Below are 26,018 nucleotides of genomic sequence, written 5' to 3' on the forward strand. Positions count from 1 at the left end.
ACCATCACAAGACGATCTTATCAAAATTATTGCCTATAATTAGTTTGACAGATGCGGGAGGTTTTTTTTAATGCTATCTACCTGAATAATTATTCCAAAAGTGTTTGCTGATATTATTATTATTATTATTATTATTATAATGTTAACCCTTGTTCATTATACCACATTACATTTCTCTTGACATATTTCCGTTTCTGCCTCCGTGCATAACTGTGAAGAGATATGACTTCGTATGTAAATTTTCGTTCTTTGTCCACGAACTAGATTTGGGACAGAAAATTTTGGCTCTGTGTGCGATACGAACATTAATCCCCTCTTTGATCATTCTCATATACATTGTTGGGCTCACAACACACAGCAAAAATGTAGTATATCAATCCTAAGATAATTTATCAATTTTATCTTCTCTCTTTCGTATATTTTGTAAATCTCTTGCTTGTAAATGTCCATTCATGTTTGAGTCAATAATATATCGTTGCCTTTTTGTTTTCTGTTTCTGGTGGAATGTTTTGTGTTTTGTGGTGGAATAACAATATCCTCTGCCGAAGAGAAATTTTATCTGTTAACACATTTTGTCTCTATATACATCAACACTACCCATTGTAGTAAAAGTTGGATTGTTGCAGGTCTAAGTTGAGCATACATGCCAAATCCATTTCTAAGTTTCATGTGTTACCATTACTTTCACAACGAAAACAGTTGGTCCAAGTAGAGTAAAGCCATACAACATTGTGCAAACAATGGCGCATTTCAATGCGAAATTCATGGGCTGTGAAACTTGGAACATGGAGAAAGAACTCGAGGGGTGAAATAAACCTCAAAGATTCCCTTTCCAAAGGCCAGAAAGATGGTATAATAAAGAGCCTACCTTCATGGCCTAACCGTATCTAGTAAAACCAAATATGGCAAAGGATGTACAAACTTACAAGTCTACCCCATTTACCAATATGTTCTAATAATCCACATTATAAGCCTCTTAAAAGCACAATACCTACAGATATATCATTCAACAGTGCCTCAACACATGTATAAGCAAACATAAAGAAAAATAACTCAGCATGGGGCGTCTGAACACGAGGTGTCTCAACGTTATACTGCTACATACTAGGTTTAGTGAATTTGAGGACATAGATGCAGTAGATACTGCTATGTGTACACAAGGTGGTTCTAGACAAAGGCACTAGATATTTTATCCCGTTCTTCGTCCTGATAAATAAGCATATAGAAGATTTCCCTTGCTTGAGGTCTAACTTAATTACTACATCATCCGTGCTTTTAACTCATAATGAAGAACATTTTGTACCTAATTTGTTCGATTTGGAAAAAGCCTATGACGCAACATGGAATTTCGGAGTAATGAATGGCCTATACAAAAAGGGGATAAAAGTCCATCTACCACTTTTATATGAAGCTTTCGTTCAAATAGGGAATTCATGGTACGAAGGGTATCAACTCTCTCTCTCTCTCTCTCTCTCTCTCTCTCTCTCTCTCTCTCTCTCATTGTCTCTCTCTATCGTTCTCTCTCTCTCTTTCTCTAACATGGATGTGCCCGAATGCAATATTTTCTTTGTTATTCACATCACAATTAATATAATATAATTACCAAGCGTTTGGCTCCTGGACTACATTGCACTTTATACGTTGTCAATTTCTTAATATACTATTGATCGAAATGCATGCATACTATTGAAAGACAAAGGCAACAAAATGTAAACTAGATGTCCGATATGGGCCACTGATAATGGTTTCAAATTCTAAAATGACAGCATGATCCTAAACTCAAGCTGGACAGACAATTTATGCCAGTTATTGAGGAAAAATAGTTTTCGTCTTCGTCATAACTCACATTCATTCAATACACAACTAAGTTGAAAGCTAAATGCTCAAATGATCTTGATTTGCTTAAAGTAGTAATGGACAATGACTGGGGTGCTGATAGAAAATTCATTCTTCGACTAGATACAATCTAAATTAGATCCAAACTGGACGATATTTGTGCTGTTCATGGTTCACTTAGAAAGTCATACTTAAAGATGCTTATAATAGTTCAACATCACGCAGGACGACATGTTTTGGGAGCATTTAGGTCATCCTCATGTGAAAGAATTTAACCGAAGCGAATGAACCATCTCTATCGCAACGTAAAGAAACATCATCTACATATAAAATTAAGAACCAACCCATCGTACCCAGGTTTTGCGTCTGTTTTACAATCCAAATGCAAAATATTATACCAAGCAACATAAATTGCCATATCTACCTTTGGGATTATCTTTTAACCATTGACCTTTGTAAATTCCGAGGTCTTTTGTTTCTGTAATACATCCCTGACTTCTTAAATAACCCAACACAATTTTTACGCGGCATTAAGGCAACAAAATCTAAACAACTCCTTCCACTTATACAGAACCTTTCTCCAAATATAAAACCTATGCACGAGTTGCATCGACGGCTCAAAGAATGAGGAAAAGGCTTCTGGAAATGACACTAGCAAAGTTCACTTGTCCGATGGTGCATCTATTTTTTCGGCCAAAATCATGGCAATAGACTTTGCCATGAAAAATATCGAAATAATTAAAAATAGTTAAAACTCTATCATTGTCTCCTATTTATTACCAATAATTCAGCCACTGCATAATAAGAAGTTGGAAAACCCAATATTGGCCAATATTCTCATCAAACATCACTTGTTGTGTACCTATCACGTTATACTTTTGATTATCAAGCCATATCTGTATTAAATGTAACAAAAAGGCTGACCGCACTGATAAAATAAACCTGTCTCTGCAACTATCTAATTTTAAGCTACCAAAATAGAGAGAGAGAGAGAGAGAGAGAGAGAGAGAGAGAGAGAAAGATCATCGTGATATTTTCGTACCATTATTACTTGCTAGTGATGAACCATACAGCTACAAACTATTTTATCGTATAACACATTCAACCAACGAACCACACATATATGTATATATATATATATATATATATATATATATATATATATATATATATATATATATATATATATATATATATATATATATATATATATATATATATATATATATATATATATCTTTTAGCAACTATTGAGCGTTCCAATGCTCGTCTCGTGTCTGGTCGTCTTGAAGTGGTTTATAACAACGCTTGGGGCACCGTTTGTGACGATGACTTTGATGATCTAGATGCAAAGGTAGCTTGCAGGATGCTCGGTTTTACGTAAGTACCAAAAAAGCACTCCTTCAGATCATTACTACGACTTTCAGAAATTTTGTTTTACAATGATTTGTCATTTTCGTGTTGATCCTATTGTAGGGGCATACAAAACAACCAAAGCTGTCTTGTAGTGATCCGTTTTCGAGTGGAGGATCCAACATTCTGACTTGAGATATTGTAGCAATCAACGTGTTTGTTATAACTGGCAATACACGTGGAGATTAAACTCCACAAGCTTGGAAGCATTAAGTCTATTATTTTAAAGCGGTATCCATCCTCTTGAACAATTCGAAAAGACGAGGCGATAATGTGCAGATCTCGTATATGACACGCATACTTCACTCACGCATACATCCGACAATATAAATATCGACACAATTGAGAACAACAACCAGAGGGAAACATTCTGGTCGAGTGAATCGATTTCCACCCTCTCATACAGAACGTTTGATTTTTTTTATGCATAAATTCAATTAAGGAATTTATGACTGTCCCCCCCCCCAAAAAAAAAAAAAAATCTTGGAAAGCGGTTTACGTCATAAAGTATGAACATATATTTTAAGAATCATATATCATAAATGTTTATATTTTGCGTTCTGTAAATGTTAAAGATTGTATCGTCTTTTCCTTTCATGCTGTATCTTGTAACTCATGTTTGCTTTTCTTTGGAATGTTTTGTTTTTAAATTGTTAATTTATAACAGTATATGCATTATTGAGTTGAGTACCGTTACATGTTCAAACGTATATTCTACATTTTTTCATCGGATACCTTTAGTATAGATCTTCACACACAAACTGGAGATACTAACTTCCAGACATACAGCCTTGGTAAAGTTTTATCTTGTTTCACTTTAATATCGTTTCATACATACTTTGTTTGCTAAGATTACATTCTAAGATTATATGTGAAGAAAATGAATGCTGCTCGTTTTTGAACGGAACGCATAAATGCTAATTAAGCCCTTTTCATAGAAAAGCTGTAGTTTCTAATCTTTTGAGATAAGATTGGAAACTTTACTTAAGTAACGCAGTTCGACGTTTCTTTTAACACTTCAAAAGATGCATGTTTATTGGAATGTTTGAATTCCATAAAAAATATTCGTCGACTAATCCCATTACTTTTCTTGGGAATATTAAGAGATTAAAATTGTAGTTGACTATCTGATATTATATAACATGATTATCGAGATCTTGCTTAAAAACGTCATTTATGTTTACGAGTTGAATTTAAGGCTCATCAGCTACGACAAAAAGCTACTCTTTACTCCGCATTGATGACTCGCTTCATCGACTGGTCGGAGCATCTCTCTCCTCTGACCTCAACCTATGGTCTGTTTATTGGTAAGTGGAAAATGAGTGCACAGATTGTTCAATGACAAAATTTTCTGCACAACAAGTGCCCTAACTATTCCGCAATATTCCTTTATGCGCCCCTGCTTACTGCAAGTTTTGTACGGATATCATCATCGCCTTGTTGCTAAGGGAACTATGCCTGGCGTCCACAGAAGATGCTATGCAATATATGGCTCTTTGACCTTGACAGCAAACAAGAACCTTCAATGGCATCTGAAACACTTCAATCCATATTTGTCGAAGGTGGCAATATCTTGCTGCAGAGAAGGGACATGTCATTATCTGGATATATTAATGTAATCAAGCGTTTAAGGACCTGAAAATGCCATTTTAGCAGCATATGTATTGGCAAAGCTACACTTCTAGGTTATATTCATTCTGAACCGGAGGGGCGATCAGTCAATATATGGACGTATTTATCTATTTTTTAAAAGTCTGTCACAGTCTTTGCTGTCAACATGCAGATGCTGATTCGATAATGACAACTCATATAGGCAGTACGGAATGAAAAACAAGCCATACAAATGAATATCGAATTCAGCTTCTTGTCGTACTAAGAGTCTGAGATGGGTTTCGGAAATTTAGCAGAAGATTTTCAAGGATGTCCAATATTAAAGTCTTGACAAATCTCAAAATCACTATTAATAGCACATACACGACTCTGGTCATAATTCTTACCGTGAAATGTATACCCAACTGTTTGGATCTTTATTAATATGTGTTGCTTCAAAAGAATACTACGCAAAATAATAGACAGGCATTTGTGACTAGTCAGTTGCACGAACTAGTACATAAGCATTACCCAGACAATCGTATCTGAGGCTGGGACAACTTTTATGGAACGTTATCATACAGTATTATTGGCCTACGGCCATGTATGTTGGTCGTATCATGTGAAATGTGTTCCTAGCGAGAATGTCCTGGCCAAACGAAAAGACCAGTTTCTAGGCGCTGGCTGTCCATTGTAGAGTATAACATATCTAGTCCATTAAGAGAGTGAAAAGCGCAACGGTTACATCCTAATAATCGGCGATTACTTTTCTAAATGGAAAGATGCTATGGTTATTCTAAGTTAATATACAGTGACAGTGAGCAAAGTATTTATAGAATAACCTCTTGCAAGGTATAGTTTATTCATAAATGTATAAACTTGAACTTGAGAAAAATCAGTACTTCACCTTTTTCCGCTTGAGGTGGCCGATCATCTTCGCTAGACAAGGTTCCGATAACCCTATCTACACCTTAGCATATGGAGTAGATATTTCTGTGCTTCAGGTCTGTGAATGCAAGCCACCGCATCCAATCAAAATTAAATTGTCCAACTTTGAACACTGTTCCTACGTGATCAAGACAATGGGAGCACACAACTTGAATGGACTGATAAATAAGCACATTTGCAGTGCCGGGCCATGTTTGAACAAATATCATTCACTCAAATAAACATGTAATGGCTTCCCTCCGGTACATAGTCATACTTTCGATGTTAAACTTACAAAGCATCCTTTTTAGGTCAATTGCCACAACTGTTTTCGGCCAGTGTACAATGCACTACGCTATTGATTAGTTGGCATTACACACTAAGGAAGGTTAAACATGAAATCCAATAGATGTCACTACGACAAAGCACCGATATAGCTGTTCGATCTGCCAAGGTGTAGATAGGGATATTGAACCTTGGCTAGCAAAGATGGGTAGACGATATGATAGAAAGCATATCTGAATCAGTGATAATTATCATTTGTATTGGGACGTTCATGTTTTATAATTGATATTGGAATATAGATATTGTGTATATACATGTACTGATATACTTCATATACTGACGATCGGTCGCAGAAGTGTCACCACTGTGGCCATCATGTTTGACTGCAGAGTTGAAGATGGAAACCTATTTAAAAATGGATTCAAGAACTACAGCAGTCTTTCCGGAGATCGGTGCATGTATTGTTGCAAAGTGAATAATGCATTTGTACTTTAATTTGTTTCATTGTATTTTACAGAGATTTTGTTTAACATTTAAAGTAATTGCTGTGTTTTATTGGGGACAACACAATCGGAGATGTGGGTAATGTAACATTTGTTGCCCGCAGTAAATGTCATGATTAGTAATCACTTAACGAGTTTCATAAGTTCTGTCCAGATACATCCTTATATAAAGACTTAAATGATTGTATGAGGAGAAGGATAGTATATCCTTTTGTGAGGGCATGTCTTGCTTGTCCTCCTACGCATTTTCACGTCTTATATGAGTAGATTTTGTGTATTTTATAGTGCCTCATCGCAGAAAAAGTTGCATGTTAAAAATAAATAATTACCTCCCTAACATCAAATTCAGCATCCTACCATTTAGATATGATTAATATGGCCCGAGTCAAAATGAAATTATATACGTTTTAATTTTCAGAAAATATCCATGCGCATATAACATGTATTAAACGCAACCGTGTCGCGTATATGAATGTCACGGTTGCATGCAACCATGTATGTTCATTTAATCTCTAATCATGATGAAATCAGCCATTTCATGAAAGTCCGCTAATTTCTTAACGCGTGGAGCAACTCAAGTCCTTTATCAGTGGAATAACAACTGACAAAAAAGAAACACATCACAACAACCATGAAGAAACATGAATACATTACAGTAACATTTAAAAATTACACAGTATTAAGTGATGAAATAAAGATAGCAGATGGGAAACAGTATCACAATGTTCAAACTGCAAATATATTTGTGTTGTTGTTATAGTAGCAGCTGTTAACCAAAATTAAGCAAACGTAATGTGATCCCAGCAAATGTGCGTTGTATATGCGGCTAAAATAAATTGTTTTGGCTTTATTAAAGGTTTAAAGCAAACTAGTGAAGCCATACATTGTGAGAACAACCGCCATCCAAAATCACAATTACAATATGTACTAAGTATCTATCCCATTAAAGTTATGCATAGAGACGGACAGTAAAGGAAATATATCACGCGACTTGTAGCGGGATGCCAAAAAAGTCAAATTAAGACAAAACTAAATTACCAATAATACTACTAGCACCACTGCTACTACAACTACTACTACTACCACCGCACCACCACTACTACTACTAGTATCATGGTTTTTATTTGTTATATTTTATTATGGAGATTTAATGTCCTTTTATGTGTATATAATTCAGAAGCAGTTACACTGATGTCAATTATGTAATAGACGGATGATTTTTAATGCTTAGAGCAGAAATTGGCCATGCTTTACAACAATTATCACTGTTATCTGGTTCAGTGTGCTTAAATGTAATGGAGGATATTCGACTGCTAATATGATATCACAGCTGAAATTAAAACCATGATTTTAAGTGTCAAAGAATCTGATATATTGATAGAAATATATAGATCTCTTGTAGTATACTGATGGTGAAGTCGCTCAAGTTAGAGAGTTACTACTACAATGATGTACGTGCTATTTGAATGGTATATTAATGTTGCATTGATTTAAGTTTTGTTTTGAAATTGTAGGAATGGACGGGTAGTGTCAAGTGAATATGTGCCAGATGGAAGTGGTTCTATTTGGCTTGATGATCTTACGTGCTATGGATACGAGAATAACTTATTCGACTGCGGTCACAGGACTCCAGTAGGAGAACATAACTGTGGGCATAATGAAGATGTTGGTGTTGCATGTTCTATGTTGTGACTGAGCTCAAAACTGGTGTCTTGGTTCAATAACAATAAATAATGAACATCTTAATGGGGCTTCTTGTCTAAGTCGTAGATCGTGGTATAATGATGATATATGGTAGTTTATTTTCTTTATTTTGATCAAAATAAACCACTACATTTAAACAAAGTAGGAGATCCCGATATCTACAATGTAATGTATTTGTTGCATAAAGGCATATTCTTTGTTTTAAACAAAAGTAGCCATAATCGATATATGTATACAGCAATTTTGGTATTATCGCTAGAGGAACATACAATCTAAGACAATTTGTACACGAAGCACACCACGCCCAAGGAAAATGATGATTTATTTGTCCCTGATGTGTAAAAGGAAACTGTGGTGTATATAATACCCTCAAAGCGTTTCTAAGAATGAGAAGAAAATATAGACGCTTGCCCCTACACTTCTTGTGCAGCTTCAAGAGGAAAAGCTATGGAAGATATAACTTTATTAAAGTTTAGACAATGTTGAACATAGTTGCAGAGGTGTTTCCTTTATATAATATATCCATTGCAATTACAACACACTTGACAGATACAAACATATTGAGACTCAGCCTATTACTGTTATCAGTAGCTTTCTAGGTATGAGTACTTATCCATGTTGTTTTTATGCCCATTTTACATTCATTCCCGATATATATTGTTTTTAAACATAATTCTTAAACATGCTTTAGTTTATCTAGTATATATTCCACGGATCTTTTGAGCATATTAGCAGAAAGAAAATCTTAAGAAACGCAAGGCGATTTACAATAGTGACTATTCCAATAATCGCAAGACTGTTTACACTATGCAGAATCCTTGAGTCGTCCAATACCTTAAATGAGTAACTTGGTATGTTGTATTAAGGTCTGATATTTCCTTCATATTTATGGAGAATATTATGCCATGTAGTACGACAATATATGTTCTAACTTAAATACTATTCTGAACGCAACGTATATATAGTGTTATTCATTTTAACAATATATACTGCTTTAGCCTTTTATGTGTAAATGCAGAGCTGGAGATCTTAGAAAATACCTATTATATATCTAAAGAAGTTGTAATGCTTTTGGGATGAATTAAGAATCAACGATAGTGTGATAATACATATTTAGTGTTGTTAACCTTAATACGTTTTATAATGGAATTTGACATAATTATATATTCCAAAAGCAAAGTACACACGACAAAAGTATACTGGGAATACGAATACCATGTCTAATATCACGGGTCATAGTAAACCAATTGGATATTTTACTATTTACGATCACAGGATTTTAAACATTTATCGAAAGTGGAGACCCATTTTCCTTTTGTATGAAGCAAACATTGAAAAGTGTTTAAACTTTTTATATAGATTTATATATAATAGAGTCAAATTAAACTTAAAATTCTATATGAAGGAGTAGGACGGGTTTTTCTCTATGTCCTGTCCTCTCACCGAAAACGTATAGCTCATAGACATAGTTGAATGATGAAAGGCAGAAAGCATCAGTCCCACGTGATACAGCACAGTGAGTTTATTAATTGCAAAATGTACCTGCATATGTACATAACGGCATGCCGATAGCATAATGTATAAATCAGTATAATGCTCATCATTAATTCGACTAGGGGAAGAAGCTGAGGTATTTTAAGTTTATTCATCGAATATTGATTTACATTGCAATAACGTGATAGTTCAGGATTAGGTATCACCAGGGTTGCTTGCCGATTACAAGCTACAGCATGGCTGAATTTTAATTCACTTCTTATACATCTTCACTTAAATGCGTGTCATGTACCGCTGTCTTTAAGGTCATTGTGACGACATAATATGTTACAATTTTCATAATAATTTTAGTTCGGCTTTTTTCCGCTAAAGTTGTTTGTAATCAATAGATAACATATGCATACGTCATTACTGGAAGCTAAGTCACGCATCTCATTGTTGGGGTTATATCTTCAGGTTCAAGCCAGATAGTCAATATTTTAAATTTTATTCACGTCTGTTTCATTTTTTTGGATGAGGCTTGGTATGCTGATTTATTATTGCAAATTTATGTCTCATTGCACATTTGCAGTCTTATCCTCAAGTTCAAAGTCACTGGTCAATATTATACTGTTTTCGTTGTTTCTTGTTCTTATCATGAGAACCGTTAAGTTATAATATGAATCAAGGTATTATATCATAAATAAGGCTTCATCTAGAAGTTCAAATTCAAGTTCAAGTTCTTTTCTACTTCATTTCTTCAATTGTTTCAATTAATCGCCATTGAGGCAGCTCATTAAACATATTGTTGACATTGCAGCTCTGTCGATCAGCAAAGTATTTAAAGAAATAGGATGTTCAAGTACGAAATCATTTGCACATCAATAACGATTTTGACTAAAGTATTTCTGGTGAATTACAAACATGTATCCCTCAACGGATAATGCTATTAAACAATGTTGGGTATCCACACATCAGTTATTCTTAACGCTCCAACGATTATTTGTGCTGAATTTGAGAAGAGTGACGGGAAGCTTTTCGCTCCAATATGGGTCAATTGGGTAATCATACACAGTGTGTTAGAGCACAAAGAAGTATTTACACGTTCCACGATACAAATAAAATACAGACAAAAAAGCGTACCATTGCTGGAATACTTCAGCAATTCTGAAACGAACAGATGTCTGCAATGGGTATCACTAACCATAAATACGTGTAGCTAAACAATGCGATATGATGATGACATTCTTTAACTGAATAATATACACTTAAGCATAACAAATTATTCCATCCACCTTATCTTAATAAGTATGATATTTAGCACTTGTAGCATATACGCAGGTAGTGAGTATTCAAACCAATATTTACAAAGTAAAAGTGGATGTCATACTGGCTTAGAGTTTAGCAGCAAAACCAACTAAACCACACAAATTTTGAATACATTTTTTAAATATATTTTACCATATTATTTTGTTACTTCACAACATGCTTGTACATGCTATTCCTACACGCACCTAGCTAGCGTGCGACCTATGGTAGGCTAGCAGAGTGTTAAGAAAATTGCATTGTAGGAAGAAGTTCCGTATAGTATTTCGGCAATTTGTTAATTTTTAGGTAACAGATTTATATACAAAGCAGATTTTGCAAGGCAATTACATTTGTATGATTTGGATATGTCTTATTTGTGAAGTTGTTATATACAGCATTGTGCCATTCAGAAGGAAATCATAATATTCGTCATAAACTGTTTGACTGAACTGTTCTGTTTCAGCTGTATTAGTATGCATGTCTGGAATGAGAGCAGATATCCATTTTCATTATATAATTGAGAGTGAAATATTGTGACTTATTGACAAAATAATTTTCATATCTTTTCATTCCTATATTTTCTCATATGAATAATATATCCATATATTTTTACATGTGAAACATATACTTAATTTTCACATTTGAAAATATAAAATTTCCCATCATGCCATGCTACGCGTGATTGAATGTACCTACAAAAGTTATACATGGAACGAAAAATCGAGTACTGTTTGAGCTAGAACAAATAAATAGGAACTGTCTGATATATTTAGGTACCAAAAACTATATATTTTCACTCCTGGCTACGCATATCGTTAAAATATCATGTTTAGGTACCACTTGTCAGCGTTTTCTAATAAGTTGACTAGTTAATAAATCATCAGCATCTATTTTGTGAATAACACATGCTTTTTCAGCATTAATATTTATTAATTCACCAAAGCTTAAGACTTAAGATCATAGAACTCGCAAAGTGAGCACGCTAGTAATCTTAAACATGACTGGACAAGTATAAAGCTAGATACGCACAACATGTTATATATATATATATATATATATATATATATATATATATATATATATATATATATATATATATATATATATATATATATATATATATACACACACACAAATTATTTATATTATTCATTTGCACAGCTTTGTCTCATGATTAAGGAGATAATACAGTTGACTAAATAATTTTGTCTTTAGCCATTTACCTTTAACCAAGCACATTCTAGTATGTTTCAACACATTTAAGCATGAACATCCTTCTGATTACCTGAAATTTTATTTCACCCATCTTACAAGAGAAATGAACATTTTGGCACCGTAAACATTCATTTATTTCGAACAGGTAAATTGAGTTATATTTCAGTCAGATGTATTCCTTTGAGTAGATGTCAGCAAATTCATATCTGCAATAACGTTTCTAGCTGTAAAGAAAATGGAAATTGAATCACCCTCTTGACATAATTGAGCTCTCGTGTAGTGACTTCTACAGTTACATTATTGTGATTGGTCACGTTTGTTTATAAAAACACATCACAGGTATTCCTATTTGACCTATACTTGCTTTGAAAATCGTTTTTAGTAAATTCGCTGGGAGCATTATTAGCAATAACGATGAAAAATTTGCACCACTTATATGACAAAGTGTCATATATTTGTTTAGAATGCTATATTACATGTGACAAAAGCAGAAACAATCATTTATTCCACTTTTGGAACCGACGAACTCCAATTCAAAAAAGCAAATATGCTTTCACTGTCATTGGTATTCTGGCAATTGCTTTGAGTATATGCTTAAAACTCCACTTGATAAGACTTTGGTAAATATTAGATGAATTTTCATTCTCCTTGACATTCCTTAATGTTTAAAATATTTTGTTTGACAAATGCAAAACTGTAAACTTCCTGCTTTTTCTGAGTTAATGACTATTGAATAATGTCGAAAACGCCAGTTAACTATTCAAGGTGAATCGTTTAAATGCACATATTCTTAAGAAATATAACGTTCTCATAATTTGTGGAAAAATAAAGCGTGATTTGTTTTAATGAAGGTAATTTTGACAACGCATAGGCAACCCACACATATTATAAAATACTTCTTCAGAGGGAGAAATGTTTTCAGTTTAAAGGACACTTTTAATTTCAAAACGTTTTGCATATTTGTAATACATACATACTTTTACGCAGTTACTTATAAATTTAAATTTTTATCGGGTTTTATTGGATCCTAGTAATCATAAAGAAAATATTGCAAAAGATTTTTTTTTTATGTTGCCAACACTATAAATAATGTCGATTCTAAGCAGGGTATTTAACGTTATGTTTATATTGGTTCGCATACATGATACAAATTATAAAGTTGGATGTCACATAACATTTCAGCGCAGAATGCCTAAGTCTGAGCTGAAATAATCAAATGGCAATACTAATTGTGATCGCTAAGTTTTGAATCATGGTAGTTCGTTCAGATCTTTGTTTTTTGTGCAATTGGAGCATATAATGATTGAATAGGCATGATACATAGGGTATTAAGGATATTAGTAATGTTATTTTTTTAGCGATGAGGGAAACGAATTATTAATTATTTGAACATTCAGTTTGCCAGCAAATGGATGCTGCACGATATTGGAAACATGTTACGCACTGGAAGGATATTAGCCATTAAACTCGAAAAAGTACCAGCTCTACACCCATATATGATAGTGATTAATCTGTTTAAGATGCATCGCAATATAATGGATGTCAAAGAGAATTGTGCCATGTTCGTGCTGCATTCCTTTTAAACGATTAACCAGTTAGCACTACATTATGAATATTTTGCGATAATAATCTTATGCCGGAACGAAAGTACTATACACATTGCAATACATTTATAGAATTGTTTAAAATGGCCAGGCTTTCAAAAGAGCATATATATTTGCCATTGCCTTTAAATGCTTTAGAAGCAAACTTTTACACAATATAAATACTATTATTTATTTAGCCCGCAAAGGTAATTAGTAAAAACATCAATTAGCAATACATGTTGATGTACAGCACTAAATTCAATCTTTTTAAACAAAAGTGTCTTTAAAATTTTTAGCGTTTAAATCAGTTAATCTGTGTAGATACTTTGACTAGAGTATATTATAGATCCAAAAGGGCACTAACTTCCTAAAGCAAATCTTTTGAAACTGAAAGGAAATAAATTTGCAAGTGAAATCGTCTATAAAATTCCAGGTTAAACCACTTCAATTTTGTTTGTTTATTTGTGATGCTAATATATGTTAATCAAACATTTGAAATACTAATACTATTATCCTTGAGATTATGGAATAACTTGCTATATATCAACTTCCTTTATTTCAAAAGCAAGAGGGCTTGGCTTTTTGGGGAATCGTGGTGCTTTGCAGCTCCAGCTGTGATAATAGTTTATGTCACAGAACTCATTCAAACACAATTCCAGTTCCGGCTAATGGTGGATGTCATTGATGGCAATACCACAAGTTGCTCTAACCCGCAAGTCCAATCTTACGAAGGTGGCCATGCTGTAAACGTTAACAGGAAATTTTAGAGTAGATGCTAATAAAGACTGAAAATTGCATAAGAACGTTAAACCATCGTTTTTTTCTGAAACAAATAATATATAAGCATACCTTCTTTTTTTGTAGATTGCTTTTGCAAAACATTGACAGGTGTATAAAATGTGGTTCTAATTGTTCACAGCTATGTGTATATAAGACTGTGCAACTGAAAAAAATGACAAACCTATCTAGACATTAACCTTCACGAATTGTTTAGTTTTTAGTGATAAGCGCAACCTTGTTTCAATATGATACTATGAACAATGATTATTTTCATAATGAATTCTCAGTATTTGGAAACCCAGTTAGATCTGGATATGAGCTCAGATCTTATTTTGTTTTTCAAGTTGCTGAAACGGAGCATTTAATTTTCGATTTACCACACAATCTCATGTTTAAAAGTCCTGTCATGGTATCAAAAATGAAATTTATAGGCATATTTAATGTAGACAGGTGTGACGCGAATATGGACTACTGTAATGGGAGAAACTTACAGATATTCTTTTTCATAAAAGGGCCGAAAATGGCCCTTGCTCCATATTTTCCTTTTAAATATATTGTAAGATATTGCAGAGATACATTATTGCATATAGGTTATCCACGTTACACCAAGGCACGCCCGCATTGAAATAGTGCATGTCATGCGTAGAAATCGTTATTCTCTGACATAGATGACATACTTAAAAGTTGGCCTAGGATGATCGTTTCTGTGGTATCAGTAACTCAGGGTTTTGATTATGTTTAGCTTTTCTAGCATTAAAACTAATTTAAAATTAATTTCGTACCTACCACACAAGCAAGAAAGAAATGTTATGTGATTTTATTACTTCATAATGCACTAAAAGAACAGTAAAGCGTGAGAATAATACTCATATTTTATACAAAACAAAATACTCTCGAGTTCCTCGTAAGTTACAGCTGTGTTGCAAGGTCATCGAATTCCAACAAATTGCGTTTTTCATTTTGTATGGTATTGACTTCTTCTGAACTCGTAATACTTACAGCTGCAGTATACTCTACTAACTGCATGATCATTTATCGCAAGAATCTATCTATATATCTGTTTATCTATCTATCGATCGATACATCCCTCCCTCCCTCCCTCCCTCTCTCTCTCTCTCTCTCTCTCTCTCTGCATCTATCTATCTATCAATCTCATTGTTTTCTATATTTGCCTGACCATCATAGACGCAAACAACATATATCTTGTGAGCATGAGCATTGTGGCTTTGTTTATTTGAATGTGCCTAGTGTTATGGCTCTTCTTAAACCATTAAACACAAATATGCAAAAGCAACATATACTGTTCTATATCTTTAACTTACAAAATTAAAATTTAAGAGAAACTTATTGTGAACTCAATCCCGAATAATCCTAAATGTTATATCACAAGTCCAAAAGGATACAAATACCAATCCGAATAATCGTAAATTTTCGTGAATGTCCTAATGCACCAGAATGATACAATCCATTTTGTCTTTTAAAGAATTCTCAATAATCTCAAAGTAAAGTTAAAGTCCAAAAGTCAATGAGAACTGCAATTCCAATGAACGAATTAAATAATTCTCATTGATTTATGTCTGAACACAGCTGCAAACTCTGATGATATATTCCTAAAGACCGATATGAAACTGGAATTAATTATTTGTCTAGCTAGTCCCCTTTATATATAAATTTTACATGAGTTACGACGTAATAGATTACCAACAGAACAAAACCCACTGCCTCGTAAATAAGGTCAGGTCCCAAACTCTAATTCAAGTTAATGACTTGTCTACTACTTATAGTTATGACAAAGGTCGGGTAGGCAAAGCCTCCAGCCCTCAATTACGGACAAAATTAAGCATACAGTATAGATATACATAACTATGTGCATGTTTGCTGCTTGTGAAAGGAAAATATAAGTATTTCATCGAATTCTTGTTTACCAAAGAATGTATATTGATTTCTGCAAAGTATCCTGTGAAACAAAATTTTGAGAATGCATAAAGTTTGATAGTTGCTTTATAGTTATCGATATCTCTTTTTTGTTGAAGAGTCATTCATACATTAAACTCTATACAGCTTCAGTGTCATCCTTTTCTCCTATTGCATTCACAATGTCTCAAATCTACCTGCGTTACTCCTTATTTATTTTTTTGTTCTGTCCGAAATATCAAAATATATGTGTATGCTATAAAATGTTGGAGTTATTCACATTCAAAAGATCATCGCTTCCGTACGATAAATGGTATGTCCTTCACGCGTATGTTGCCATATTTTTAAGACTCCATTACAAAATCAATGTACATGGATTAAGATTTGTATCGCTAGGCCCAACCATTTGTCGGGTTTAAAGCTGATTGTGGCAGATGTAATACAGCGATGTTTTTGACTGTTTATTTATGTCCTTTTTGTATATTTATCTGATTTTGCATTTAACTACACTGCCATTTTCATTGAGATTATTCGCTATTTTTCTGCCAGGCCAATAAGGTATGGTCTTTCTTTTAGGAAAAGAACTTGCCAATGATATATGCAATCATAACTAGCACACATGCTATTCATATGAAATTTCATTTTAAGTGTTTGTGACAAACAATTTAGAAATAATTAAGTTTTGGTAGTCTTAATTGTTACAGTTTTACGCCAATTTCTTGTAAATGCATAGCATTTGTTATTGCTGCTGTAGTTATTTGCTGTATTTATGCGACACTAGTTAACTATATGTATTAGGTCGTACTACCCATTTTCTTCCAATGAATGAACAATTTGTCTATTGAAAAACGTATGCGCTTATTTCTTATACTCTGCAAATTCTATTTGCAGATTCTAATTGTATTTGTAACGAGCAAAGAACAAAATCGCTTTTTCCTTTTAAGGCACTGAATAATTTATACTTTCAGGAGAATAAGATTCTTAATAATGTACATAATAGTCATATATGGAACTGTTCTATCTTCATTTGTGAATCTCATTTAATATGTTAATTGTTACCCCTCAGTAATTCATTTGCTGGCATTAAGGTAGTATGAAACAAAATATATGTGAATAACGTTGTACTGGTCAAGATTATTGAACAGTCACTATTAGGATAAGTTTGGCCACGTAATTTGGTCCAAGGAAACGGATTAAGTTTTCGATTCAAACTCCGAAAATTATATTAGGATGATTAGATACATATGCAGTTCTCCACCTGTTAAATTCTAAAAATTATGCATTGCTCTTTGTGCACAGAGTGTAACTGTTCCACGCCAATAGTTTCGTCATTATCATGATGTGCAGTTATTCCACGTTTGAACCTAACATAAGCATTTTAAGATTGCAATGTACTTCATGAATGTGCATAACCCTTGTAGGTATCTATCACATTATGATTTCGTAAGATGTTGATCGCATTTAGTGCTGTAACCAACAACGAAATCAATTATATGCAATGCAAAAGAGAGCTTTCCATGTTTTGTTATCAGTTGGAACCATAAAACATAATTCGTGTTCAAAACTAGCATTGACTTTAACATAGACATATTGCCTTGCAAATGATGTGATGTTGATTTATCCCTCTATAAAGATTCATTTATGAGAAACATTTATAACATGATAAATGATCGAAACCGGTTGTTCCCTTCGCCAATGAGGTCTTCCCAGGGACATATGCAATGTATATAAATGAACAAATTTTTTTTTTATTTCAACATGCTTTCCTTCAAGTGTTTTGGCAGTATCTGTTGTACATATGGATGATAAACAAAAACTGACTTCACTTGGCATGTTGTGTAAATCATTACGTAATCGGTATTATTGAATTCGATGATGGAAGATGTTACATTGCGTCATACATTAGGACACTTAAACGTTTTATCTTATTATTCAAAGCGTCTAAATAATGTATACAACTGATGTGCTGCATTCAGAGAATGTATGTGGACCGACCATACCAACAGCAATTCCCAATAAACACAATCCAGTTGCAAAAACACGCAAATCAGCTGAAAATGGTTATATGCATTCTTCGAACCAGTTCTCTCTAATTTGGCAAGACCTTGATGTATAGCAGATAGTGAAGGTTTTAAATGTATCTTTGTTCTTCTTTAGATAACGTTATTGCTTCCGACCAGTTTAGTACCAAAGGGACAACATTAATGCCTCAGAATTTCATTAATTATCAGTCGCTTATCTACCGATAATCTTATTAATAACGTTTCAGTTACTAACCATTTACCGTCAGGTCGATGGTCAACTATTTAAAAAAAATTGAATGATAAGATGTATGACGTGTTCAATATTCTTTTCATGATCATATTCCAAGCAAGCAACAGTAAACGCATAGGTCAGTGTTGTGTGGTAAACGTTCGTGTTTAGTTCAACATTTCGCTGCTACATATTTAAAAAAAACGTTAGACAAATGGCGTACGGTTTTCATGAATCATTTTTTGTTTAAGTTGCAAAATAATGACATGGTAGAATTGTGTGTGTGTGTGTGTGTGTGTGCGTGTGTGTGGGCTGTCCATTGCTGAATCCATCATGATATACGATTGGATGTTGAGGGAAATGCACAGAAACAACCTCATTTTGACAAAAGTGTTGTGCATAAGAAATCGCAAATTGAAAAGATCGATGTTGTTCGTAAATGTCATAGTACAACACTGTTAATGTCAAAACCCCGCATATAACAATTAATTATCCTGATACAACGACTTTGTGCTTTCTAAACCCGGATGTAGTAACAATACTATAATGGTAATACCCAAACCCATGCAGTAACATTATCTTATGCCAAAATCCATGGTTTAATATTACCCTGTTGCAAGGTAACATGGCAACACTGATTTCGTGATCTCAAAAAAAGTGATATAGTAACAATACGACATTGTTATGTCCAAATACTTGTAGCAGATAGAATTACTACAATGCTGAACTGTAATGCCATGCAGTAATAGTACCAACAGATGTATCATTTGTACAATGTGAACATATGTATCATTTCTACACTGTGAACAGATGTATCATTTCTACACTGTTAACAGATGTATCATTTCTACACTGTGAACAGATGTATCATTTCTACAATGTGAACAGATGTATCATTTCTACACTGTTAATGTGAAAGTCCTTTTAGTAATGCATGAATTGTAATTTTCAATGAGGAATTGTGCCTTGAATCTTACACCATCAAGTGAGGCTAAAGTAATATGGACAGCAATAATACATATCCAAACATACATTAAGTGATACCTGTGAATGTTGTCCATATTTCTTCATTGCATATATTTTGCCGCAAAGAAATCATAATGCATAATTTAGCTCTACCTGGCATAGGCCAGCATAAATGATCATCTCAATTTGTCTATCTGTCCGTTAGCACAAGCGTTTTGTCACTCCTTCCAAACTACTCGGAGGATGACCTCGAAACTTTAAACACATTCATCCTATTTTCATGTAAGTTCTGAATAGAAATGATTATATATATATATGTATATATATATATATATATATATATATATATATATATATATATATATATATATATATATATTATTATTATTATTATTATTCTTATTATTATCAAGGTTTTCATTCTTTTTGGCACTGTTTTCCGATCTTGTTTCCATGTCCTTTGTTAATTTGTTTCTTTTCAATATGAACACTGCCGAGGTTGAATCTGCGAGAATGACAGTTCCACGTTTTGTATCCTTGTCCTGTATAAGCTTTAGATGACCGTCAGATATGTTCCATCTAGGATTTTACTTCCCTGTGGCTCCACCTGATTTCTTTCAGTTTACGCGGTCGTAGTAGTGACATGGTCATCATGATTGTCGGCATCTTGTTGCTGTGTAGATCTGTTTTCAGTGGCACCACATGCAGTGGCATCATTCACATATGCATTATTAACCGTCCTCGTGTCGTCATGTTGACCTGGAATTGAGTGGTATGTACTTTCGGGAGGTTTTGGAAGTGACCGTTGATTTTGACCACACCATACTGGAAAGAATCAATAAATTTCATACGAGAGTTCTGCTTACTTTGCTTGTGTCTAACTTAAGTTGTATACGCTGACTGAGAGTAAAATGAAGAACAGAAGAAACGTTAATGTAAGTAAACATGCCATAAGTAAAACGGTGTGAATCGTCTACCCGAGAAAGAACAATTAGCGAGTTAGATAAAAGAGGCGATTACACGGATAAATGTTGTAGATTGTTGTTGAGAAATACGTTGCAAAATGTACACTGGTTATCTCTTTAGAGTGTCCCACATTACCACTGATGGATCATTGTGATATCAACGAAATAGGTTGTTCGTGTTTGGCGATCTAGAGCATTTTCAGACGAGTTAAAAGTTGAGAACAGTAAATCTGGTGACAACCTTTCATTTCTCGCTCATTACTTACACTCTCTTTGTAATTTGTCTTTATTGTCTCGTCTCTTCCTTATCAACATGATGACCAAAATAATGACAACTATCAGAACTACGCCTACCGTTACTCCAAGACCTGCGATTGTTGGAATTCCTTCGCTGAAAAAAGGAAGAACATAGTTTTAATGAAAGTTACTCATTAACCTTTTCTGTCGCTAGATGCATTGAGCTTACTGTAGGAATTCTAGCCTGGTTCTCTGTTTCAGACATATCTACTTATGGAGAAAGTTTTAAAATTGCAAATCCTATTGTCGACGGTGCTTCGCACATAGTTATAGAGTGAAATCCACACTTTGTCGACTGTTATATGTACAGATATTGTATTGATACATATAGACGAATGTACACACAACCCCGCGAATAGTCCAGTAGAAACTATGCAACGAAATTTGACTTTGACAGATTAAACTTATCCACAATTTTCACGGTTAAGTTGCAAAAAGTTACAGTCATCGTGGATTAATGAGCATGTCTGGGCATGCTATTTTTATTTGTTGATTAATGTATATATATATATATATATATATATATATATATATATATATATATATATATATATATATATATATATATATATATATATATGTGTGTGTGTGTGTGTGTGTGTGTGTTTGCGCTTCTAACTATATCAGCACTTTAACCCTTTCCCCATCTATATATCTATAGACATATATTATATTAATATATAATTTTGACAACTTTAATTATCATCATGTCTTATATAAGTGCCAAACAAAACCCCCAAAAGTTAAAATAAAAATACATTTACACAATTTTCTTCAAATATCCCATCATTGTTTTTATTTTATTTTGTTTGCTAATGCTGGGATATTATGTTTGGGACAATCCCACTATTTCCAAGGGCAAGTTAAATTTTCCAGTCAGCTTGCAGCTGATGTTGGCAAATTTTTTAATTCACTGCAGATGTACTATGCTGATGAATTCCAATGTCTTCATGCCTTGGGTGAGTTTTCCCTTTCACTCCCACCCGTTCTCTCTCCCTATCGTTATTTTATAATGCAGAAATTAAATTAACATATTTTTAATTTGCCAAGTACGATCAGACTTCTGTCGTGTCAAATTCTACTTTTGGGAAATGTACAATTTAAATATATATACCAGGCTACCGTGTCTCTTTAAAGATAGTTAAGCACGATTTCTGTCAAGAAACAAGTAAATCCTGCTCAGGTCCTGTAGCACATGCGACCACGTTAATACTGCATAACGCATATGTGATGTGTGTCGTCCACAAACACCGTGGTCTATGGGGTTAATGTCTCAATCGGGTAGTTTTGCGTTCGGATCTATTTATTTCTTCACTGCTTTTTATGCGTTATTTTAAAATCCAATTGCAAAATCATCATTAGCAACAACGCTATCAACAATCCCGTGTGCCCGCAGGTAAGAAAGTACTTCGTACTAAATGAGAAGGTGAAATATGGATTTGATTGCATTTGTATTTAATCTGTATAATATAATTCAAGATTGAGAATGTTTGTGAAGCGGATTAAATGACATGTTAATTTAAGATTAACAAAACTGTATCACATGATATTGGTGATGTCACAACGCACTGCAATTGTCTTAGCTTACAGTGATCTGCAATCAGCAGAAAACTTCGTAACTGACTTCAAACGGACGATGAAATAGAAGTGTATGAAGTTTTAGCGATGCACATACAAACAGTGTGATGTTCTTTCGGTGCAAGTGTCTACGTTTCCCTTAATATTCATACATGAGCTATCAAAGCTTAAAAAAGGAAAATACTTAGGCAAATATTTCTCGGACCACCTATCCTAAAACGGTAATATGTATTTTGTAGTAGAGGCACAAAACGTTGTAATGGAGAAATGAAGATATAACGGCATCATCGATTAAAGAACAGAGGTGAACGAAGAGGTGTACCGAGAACATTGAAGCAAACAGGAACAGGGAGTGTTTGTGGTTCCATTGCAGCGTATTGTCTTGGGAAAACACTAATCACACCAACCTGTTATCTGGAGCTTTTGAGGGAGCGGAATCAGTGTTGAAGCTGCAATGACTGCATGCAACTTGATTAGGACAAGGCGATGGTACTAATGGAAAACTTAGACCAGTGCTATGAAACCAAAATTTTATTCCCGGTTGATATTCCCCTACCTGTAAAGAAAGAGGTTTATGATCACGAGGGTGAACAAAGTAAAATGTTTCTTCTAAGCATAAATACACACGTGCAAAGTCGATCCAGTCTCCACGACCACGCTGACAACACTAACATATTTTGTGTGGGTACGAGTCCTCAATGTCAAAAAAGGATAAGAGTTAAGGTTTTAGTTTTTTGATTGAAATCAAAAATGGTTGACTCGAATCCAAACGTTGCACGTTTATTTGTTCACCACATGTTATTGGATAATTTACTTTGGGTTAGGGTTGGAAGAAGGCGACGAAGAATAAAGAAGAATTTAGTTTTAAAGTGTTTTGTGGCTTCATGTAAAGATGCTTTACCCCATTTGAGATATTTGTATCGCTCTTGAGCATTACTAATATAATGTCTTTTGGAGAATATAGATCTGCCGATGTGTTGATCTATAGAACCTTCCCAATGTTAAGATAAGTATTAGGATATAAAATGTTTTCATATATAGAAATGAATTCCCTGACTTGGACAAGTTTTGTATGCTCATATCAAGGACATTATTGCTAAGACTCAGATTTGTGATTTAATGAACTGTCTGATTGCCATATTTTCATGAATAACATTATCATATCACACGAAAGGAGATTAGAGGGTTCAACCTATACAACCAAACGTTGCGGGACGGAACTCACGTATCATAATTGTTTCTCATAAACCCGTGTGACTTCACACAATGTATGTTACCCTGTTTGAGACATGTATGCATGCATGCATACATACATACATACATACATACATACATAAATAGATACATACATGCATACATACATACATACATATAAATTAAATAAAGCACTTAAATTACTTAATTTTCCGAGTTTTAATGAAACTGACTGGCTGCTTTTTATTTATAATGACACTGAGTACGAAAGATGTTTTAAGAACGAAGATAATTGATGCATATTATGTTGCAAATTGTAACAGATGTAGTTGTTTGGGGAAAAATCTCGATGCACCATGTTTAACGTAGAAACGGTAAAGATCAATGATGACAACATACCTTTGTGTACCTCAGGCTTCCTAGATTCTCTGGGTCCTTCTGAATATAATAAATGGTGTACCCAATAGTTCCATCTCCATTATCGTCGAAAACGGTATCCAATGTCATCTGGGCATCTTTTGTGATATTTAACTTGACAGATTTTAATGTTTTAATAAGTTGTTCTGGTTTTGCAGCGTAGTTGGGACAAACAGACATAGCAGTCGAACCACATGTGTTTTTAAAAAACATGTCGGCACCCTTGAGTAAGGCCAGAACAGAGTTGTAAGCAAAGAAACTCCAAATGTCCATCTCAAAGTCTGTTTGTTTTAGGAGTTTATCTCCTTCTGTACACGGGCGGTTTCTGCTTTTGTCGTAACTCCATGGATAATAGCATCCTAATTTCGACTCCATGTATGCATTCAGCCATACATTGTGTCTATTTGTTGTAGGGTCTATGCCTTGAACGTAGGAGACGACGTCTTTATCCTCAACCATTTCAAGACTTAAAGTCAGCGAGGATTCGAGAAAGTCTTTAGCGTTGTCTTGTAGAATACTTTGGGTGTGACCCCATGCTTCAGATCCGATGAACATAAACTCGCCATTCTTTGCTCTGAGTGCTTTCATGACCAATGGCACATTCAAGCCTATGAATATTATCACAATTTTGGCGTAAGGTTTCTTTCTTAATTCTTCAATAATATAGTAGTAATTGCCATCTGGTAGTTCTTTGACCATAATTTCTTGTGCAATGCAGATTTTGTTCATCTTTGCAGCGTCTCGTACGGCATCTCTCCCACCTACACCGTAACTACCCTCACTGTACACAATTTGTATGTACTCGGACTTCAATTCCAAAAGTATTTTAATAATGACATCTGCCTGTTTATTGTCAGGCGTTACGGTTCTCATGAAATATGGATGTAAATGTCTATCACTCAGAGACGGATTTGTCGATGCATAACTAATCTGAACATATTTCAGCTGCTGCAATATTTCGGACATAGGAATACTAAGTATACTCGATAATCCGCCTACAAACCCAAGTAAACGGTCTTTTAAGTCGAGATGACCGATACCTTCGAGAGAGGTATCCGACATATTTAAATTATAACCCATGTCCATCCTCAGCCCATTTTGATAAAGGTCATTGATCTTCCTCGTGATTACGAAGCGATTGTTGCAACTATTCAAAACAATAAGACCAATTTTCTGTTTGGGGAAAGCATCAATGTTATCGTTGATCTTTTTCACGGCATATACCATTGATTGAACTATTTGGTATCCATTTAAATCTCTTATCTTTCCGCATCCAAGTGGCTCTGCATTCTCATACACAGGAACTGTACCAACTACATATAGGTCGCCTGGTAGGTACGAGAAGTGGTCTGGGATATTGGGTAATATACATTCGACGCAGACTTTGCCTGGTGAACACTGAGCTTTTGTCAGGTTTGGCCAAAGGAGTTCTTTGCCTGTTGAGTCGTAATCCCTTATGTTCGAGAAATTCAGATGCAACTCGTCCTTGTATTCTCCGACCTGAAGAAATGTAAACAAATGTGAATGAAAAAGTAATCTTTCGTTAATTAAAAAAAAGGAGTCTCTCATCTTAAAGAAATGAAACTGCTAATTTAAGAAAACGGACTAAGAAATACTTGCATTAGAAAGAAAAGCAACATATTGTAAAAACGTATTAGGAGATAATTTGAGAGGGGGGCCCCACTATTACGACTGCCCAAGGGGGCCTCCACAGGGTTTAATCTGTAGGTTACATCAGTGCAGATAATTTTATTTTTATAATGGATGTTGAAATTGATTTTTTTTTTCATTCACGTGAAAATGTTCATTTCGTT

General features: G+C 34.1%; 2 protein-coding genes across 7 annotated transcripts in view; one reads left to right on the forward strand and one right to left on the reverse strand.

Annotated features, from left to right (window-relative positions):
- The window catches only part of LOC149791458 (coadhesin-like), a 41,243-nt gene extending 32,943 nt beyond the window's left edge, over nt 1-8,300 (forward strand). For all 4 annotated transcript variants that reach the window (XM_089969993.1, XM_089969992.1, XM_089969994.1 and 1 more), the window contains 2 exons: nt 3,081-3,216; nt 8,069-8,300. In XM_089969993.1, the coding sequence (XP_089826119.1) occupies nt 3,081-3,216; nt 8,069-8,246 (314 nt within the window). In that variant the 3' untranslated portion in view covers nt 8,247-8,300. The remainder of the gene's footprint in view (nt 1-3,080; nt 3,217-8,068) is intronic.
- Nucleotides 8,301-19,201: 10,901 nt separating this feature from the next.
- LOC149791459 (uncharacterized) overlaps nt 19,202-26,018 on the reverse strand; it is a 51,845-nt gene continuing 45,028 nt past the window's right edge. Inside the window, exons 6-9 of one of the 3 annotated variants that reach the window (XM_089969997.1) lie at nt 24,187-25,704; nt 23,001-23,149; nt 21,073-21,109; nt 19,202-20,578 (exon numbers count right to left, since the gene is read on the reverse strand). In XM_089969997.1, coding sequence (XP_089826123.1) covers nt 20,471-20,578; nt 21,073-21,109; nt 23,001-23,149; nt 24,187-25,704 — 1,812 coding nt within the window. In that variant the 3' untranslated portion in view covers nt 19,202-20,470. Of the gene's footprint in view, nt 20,579-20,984; nt 21,110-23,000; nt 23,150-24,186; nt 25,705-26,018 lie in introns of all 3 variants that reach the window. The other 2 variants (XM_089969996.1, XM_089969998.1) reach the window with 2 other exon arrangements.

This window comes from Sinohyriopsis cumingii, chromosome 9, assembly GCF_028554795.1.
Source record: "Sinohyriopsis cumingii isolate HCF-2022 chromosome 9, ASM2855479v2, whole genome shotgun sequence".
Lineage (NCBI taxonomy): Eukaryota > Metazoa > Mollusca > Bivalvia > Unionida > Unionidae > Sinohyriopsis > Sinohyriopsis cumingii.